The sequence below is a fragment of the Pocillopora damicornis genome, chromosome 7 (assembly GCF_964200805.1).
Source record: "Pocillopora damicornis chromosome 7, jaPocDami1.2, whole genome shotgun sequence".
Lineage (NCBI taxonomy): Eukaryota > Metazoa > Cnidaria > Anthozoa > Scleractinia > Pocilloporidae > Pocillopora > Pocillopora damicornis.
The window spans coordinates 20,325,853-20,332,018 of NC_142676.1; the positions used below are offsets into that span (position 1 = coordinate 20,325,853).

Below are 6,166 nucleotides of genomic sequence, written 5' to 3' on the forward strand. Positions count from 1 at the left end.
TGCTCAAGTCAAAAAAGCTATACAACATAATTGGAGACAAATTAACATATCAATCAGAACCTGTCTGAAGATTAAATTTTGCCCTTTTTGATAACTAATTATCTTTATAATAAGTTTTGTCATGAATCTTTTCGAATCAAGTTAATTTCTGTTGGAGCAAGACTCGTAAAACAATCAAATTTACAAATGAATTCAGTTGAAATAACGAGATTCGACACGTTAAAAATAATAATGACGTAAACTGATCGAAATTAATTAGACAAATTGACAAGACTGATAGATATCAGGTTTGGCTGTTTTGAGTCCATGAAATTTATGAAAAGCCGAATATAATTTCATCCGTTTTGATTTTCAAGCTCCTTTCTTTTTTTCTCTGAAATGACATTTCGTTATCAGAAATCAAGGATGTGTCTGACATAACTTTCAAACGTGTAAACCCTTCCGATCTACAACCAAATGACGTTTCGTGGGAAAACATCATAAGATTGCAATTAGCTAAGAACAGTCGCTGCTCTATCACATATACAACCAAATATTGATACTTTATTTTACATACAGTCCAAGATTTAATTAAGATCACTTGGTAGTCGATGGAAGCCATTGTCTTAAGGGCAGGAGGGGAACGAAACGAACGAGCGACGGTGGATTATCGGCAGTATGCATTTCCAACCTAAGGTCGCGTTGAAATCGTATACTCCAACCAATTGGTACATAATTCTTTTTTCCCATGAATGTGAGATCAATAGCTATCTTTTGACTTTTGATCGTGAAAGAAAAGCGCGTTCTCATGCATTCGTCTTTTTTTTTCTTCAAAAGAGCCTTTCTTGTTTCGTATTAACCAGAGCTAATGTCATGACGTAATCAATATTTATTTTTCTATCCTTTCTTTAGCTTTGCTCATGAACTTTACCGCCAAATTAAAAATGACTATATTTTTTAACCCGGAAAAATGAATCCAGTTTCAGAAAATCGCCTGGCCATTGTACTAATGCCTTGAGGCTTTTGAAGATCATGACACTTCCTAATTGATGTTTGTTTTTTTAAGGAAATTTTGGAAAAATCGGGTCCCAAAAATACACCCAACATTCTTTGATCTCATTCTTTTCTGCCGGTTGAGTTTCAACAGTTTCTGGCCATTTGCAATCGGTTTTAGCCAGTAGCCCATTACTTAATGGGCTCCTGGTTTTAGCGCATTAAAGTAGCATAGAACTCTTGGGAATACCGGGCCAGGAAAATTTCTGTTGCAATCCTCCACACCTCCACACCCCCCCCCCCCCCAGGAGATAAAAAAGCAAACTTTCCGATTTTCAAGAGGAAAACTGCAAGTGACGGCTTGCAAATAAAATTGTCTTCTTTTAATTAATTGGAAACCTGATAGTGTGACAATTGTATTGATTTCATCACAAAAAGACAAAATATACAATAAAAATAACTTAGGAAGGTGCACACTGTTGAACTAAAACATTCGCTCACGCTTTGAGGTAGAAACACGCATCCTTCCAGTTGCCAGAGGCCTTGTTCTGCCAACCAGATGTACGGGCCTCCAGAAGGCGAGAAAATTGCGCGAGACGCTTTCCTCTTCGGTTTGATATCGTTTATTTTAGTTGGAAACACACTCATCATAGTAGCATACAAGAAAACTCTCAGGCTACGTACAAGTTCGAATGTCTTCATAGTAAGTTTAGCGATATCCGACTTGCTCATCGGTGCAATAGCTGTGCCTCTTTATCTTGTAACGCTGAGGGAAGGCTATTCCGTCAACCATCTGCTTACCAAGACATTCATGTCCTTGGATATCTTCAGCGGCACCGCGTCTGTTTTTCATTTGATGTCAGTGACGGTGGACAAATACATCGCCATCTCTAAACCTTTCTTGCATCACCGTCTTCCTTTGAAGTCCTATCATTTTACTCTAGGAGTTGTCTGGGTTTTGTCCATCTTGCTCTCCTCTCTTCATTTTGCACTAACTCCCCGCATCAGCAAAAACTTTCCACTGTACACCCTCTCGACTGTGTTCCTCTTAGCGCTGTTCGTCATTTCTCTTGTAAACGCTCTCATTTTCAAGATCGCCAAGTCTTTGATTCACAGCAATGTGGAACCAGCGGGAGAAGCAAATGTAACTAGGGCCAATGAGAGGAGGAAAATTCGACGCGAGATAAAAACGGCTTCGACGCTATTAGTGATCAGTGGCGTGTTCTTCATAACTTGGCTCCCCCACTTATTGGGTGCGTTCGTGTTTACGTATTGTTTCCCTTGCAATTTGGCCCTCGTAGATATAGGGCGTATCGGAGCCTGCATCAAGTGCCTGCAGTACAGTAACAGCGCCTTAAATCCCTTTGTGTACGCCTTCCGCGATGCCGAGATGAGAAGAGCCATAAGGATTCTCATAGGGTCCTGTCGGAATCTGGTACAGCCACGCACAAGACCATCGATTGTCATTTCATCATCACTGACACAGCCAAGATAAACAAATGAAACTTAGTTCATTGGAATCTTCCACTGTTTGATAAAAATAAGAGAAATGCCTCGTTACCATACTACGTGCAATCGATGTCGTCTCAATTGTTCGGGTCGTTGGTGACTTTTAATTTGGTGAAGTTTCTCTATAATCTTTTCGAATCAAGCGAGGCGATTTTATGGTAGCCGGGCTTAATGCAAAATAAAGGCTTAGTCAGTTGGAGGCTCGGTTCTTTATGAAACACGAACGCTTTTTTGGCCACCTTCCTCTGAAGGAACGATTAAGAATTTCTTTCAAGCTGTAAAAAGTTTCATGGAAAAAATCACAGTCTTATGTGTGTGAGCAATGACTGAGCTCACGATCCGGAAGCACGAGGTAGCTCACCAGGAATTGAGTCCAGTTAACGAGGTTATGATTCATCAAAGTGTTGACTAAACAACTTGAGACTGGGGTTTCAGAACTAGGCCGAATGGTTTCTTGAGATTCCGTCGATCTCTAGATCAAGATCAAGGATATAAAGACAACTTTATTAACCCTCACATATAAACTTTATCCAATGAACTTGTTAGGCGACATTTGAAGTTTTCTCGACAAGAACTCTTGCCAAGGATTCAAAAAAATTGCTAGCTATGTACATCAGCCAAAAAACTTGTCTTTAACTTTCGTCGAGACAAAAGCTTGCCTTATACATATCTCCATTTATACTGCAACGTCGAGGGAAAGGTATCAAGGTTTTACATGACGCGAGAAAGCTTACGTAAAGGACAGTGTTTTGATAAATTTTTTTATTCCTTTTTGTTAAAAGTTTATAGTAGCTCTGTATAAATGAAACGCAATGAATTACCAATTGAGGCAAACAAATAGGGCTTTTCATTATGGAAATTTTTTTGGTAATACTTTTGATAGAGGTAAAATGCACAGTTTGCGTGTGCGCTTCAGGCATCAGAGTGAGTTTCGTTCGTATTTTCAGGAGCAGCATTGCGCGGGAGATAATGGATAAAATTCTATTTTTAGAATGTCGTTGACTCCGTGAGAGGTGTGTCATGTTTGTGATCTTTTGTGCACACGTGTATAAATAAAAAGTAAACGATACTTTGTCCCAAGAAACTATGCAAATTTTCAAAGTAATCAGCTTAACATCTACGGAGAGCAAAATTATTTTGATTTCTGTAATGTGCGTCTACAAAATTTCATTTAACTTTAAGCGTATAATTTACCTTGAAGCATGTAGTTACGAAGTAAATTGCTGATATTCCTTATCTCTTTACACGCTTTTCTTAAAGTCAAATAAAAGCGTTGATAGCATATTCAATTCAAAGCTATTTTTACTCACCTCCGTAATTTTTGAATATTTTCCCAAACACCTATTGTGTTAAATTTATTATTTTGTGTCCTTGACAGCCAGAGAATTCTTTCATTACGTGATTTACCTGAATTCTTGATTTTAGTTACGGAGTCTATGGCTTCTGGACTCTCCTTTTGTTCTTATTAACTGGGTTTTGAAAGCTTTTACTTGATTAAATAATTGAAAAGATGACCCATCGCCAACTACTTAAAGCACTTACAACTACCGCTCTAGACAGCTTTACAACAGTACCATATGGAGGAGGAAACCAGCTTATTTTTGCGAATGTAAATATTCTTACCCCTGTCTGCAACACTGACAGACAGTCGACAAAACTGTGCCGTTTAACGGCACTTACCCGCTCCGCCTAGACCTCATCGCCTCGGCCATGTTTGACGTGACCTGCTCCAAGTAGGAATAAAGCAGAGAGGGCTCAAAACCTTGTAAGGTTGACGTCACATTCGGTTTGAAAGACACAGATTTTCTTCTACAAGCGGTGCTGAAAATTTTTTAATTTCACGAGAGTTGCTATTAAAAAGTGGTGGTCACATGAAATCAGACGCATGCTTTATCGTTGTCTTTGGCCTGACCACCTAGGACACTGAGTAGCCTCTTCCATAAATGCAATTGTTTGAAAGATTTATCTGACAACTGTTGAAAAATAAGCTGTTTTAGGGGGTTTTGCCTATTCTTGATGGCAGTATATATTTTTCAGAACAGTCCACCGGTTGATGTTGTAGCCTATCTGCCCAAGCTCATTCCATGCAATAGCGCTCCATTAACATAAGGAGAAAGGACTTGCGAACAGAATCGAAATTGGCGACGGGAGAGGAAGAGCAACATGCTGGTAAATATAATAAGGCCCGAGAATATCAGAAGAGAGCACTTGATATAAGAATAGAAATTGGCGACAGGGGAGGTGAAGCAGGAAGGTTCGGAAACCTAGGTGCATTGCTCCAATCGCTTGGTAAATATGACAAGGCCCGAGAATACAAGGAGAAAGCACTCGCCGTCAACATAGAAATTGGCGACGTAAATGAAGAAGCAGCAAACTACGGCAGCCAAGGAGCATTGTTGCAGTCGCTTTGTAAATATATCAAAGCCTGCGATTATCAGGAGAAAGCCCTCGCGATAAAAATCGAAATGGGCAACAGAAAATGAGAAGAAAAAGTTGCCGAAACCTAGGAATTTCGCTCAAATCGGTTTATAAATACGACAAGGCCTGAGAATACCAGGAGAAAGCACTCGCTATCAGCATAGAAATTGGCAACGGTGATGGAGAAGCAGTAAGCAACGGAAACTAAGCAACATTGTTCTTGTCTCTTGAGGAATACGGTGAGGCTCAAGAATATGATACAGAAAAAGCATTGCGCATTGCAAAGATCATCGGCGACAGAATAGGATAAGCATACAGTTATGGAAACTTAGCAGCTTTATATCTGTCACAACGTAAATATCGAAAGGCTGACGATTATCTTGAGAGAGCATTGACAATTAGAATGGGAATCGGTGACAGAAGCGGAGAAGCAGCGGGTTACTTACACCTCGGGGTGATATACATTCGGTGTGGTGAATATGATAGGGCTGAAAAGTATCTCATGAATGCCCTTGCAATTTACATGGAAACTGGCGAGAAAGAAGGAGCTGTAACCACGTACGCAAAACTCGGATTGTGTTTCCAATCACTTAGTAAACATGACATGGCTGCATGAACAACACCTCAAGAAGGCTCTCCTGTCAAGCAGGGATATTGGACACTGCTTGAATGAATTTCAATTTCTATGTAGTCTAACGGTGTTGAAAATATCACAATTTGATCTTAAAGAGACCTTTTTGTATCTTTTCATAAGCATTGAAAAATTCGACTCTGTGCGAGAACTCTCTTAAAGATAACGATCAGCTTAAAACATCTCTTCTAGAGGCGCACGGCACTCTTCCCTACAAGTTGCTCAGGTGGTTGCTCTCTTCTACCGCAAAGCCACAAGAAGCCCTTTATGTCGAAGAATTGAGACGGACAAGAAGCTTAGCCGACTTGATGGAAGCTCGGTGCTGTGTCGAAGAGCAGATCTTAGGCAGTCCACAATCATGGTGTGGCATTCAAGAGATCTTCTGAAAAGAGCCCGAATGTACATGCCTGTACGTTTCGGTTGATGAAGAACGTGTACTGTTTTGGATTCTCAAAGAAACGAGAGTTATTCTGTTTTTGAAGGGTCTTGAAAAGTCTTGAAAAGGACGCGGTGACCGGATTGGTCCCTGACTTGGGTGAGTTTTTTAAAGACAGTTTCCGCGGCCTTGGTGTTTTACCCGAACAGAATTGATCTTTGGATGAAACGGAACTACGAAAATCGTGCGCTCTTGCCTGA

At 40.1% G+C, this 6,166-nt stretch overlaps 1 protein-coding gene across 1 annotated transcript; it reads left to right on the forward strand.

Annotated features, from left to right (window-relative positions):
* The first annotated feature begins 1,502 nt into the window (after positions 1 to 1,502).
* Positions 1,503 to 2,781, forward strand: LOC113670560 (D(1)-like dopamine receptor). Its single transcript, XM_027186721.2, has one exon. The coding sequence runs from the start codon at positions 1,532 to 1,534 to the stop codon at positions 2,465 to 2,467; it is 936 nt and encodes a 311-aa protein (XP_027042522.2). The 5' UTR covers positions 1,503 to 1,531; the 3' UTR covers positions 2,468 to 2,781.
* The last annotated feature ends 3,385 nt before the right edge of the window (positions 2,782 to 6,166 follow it).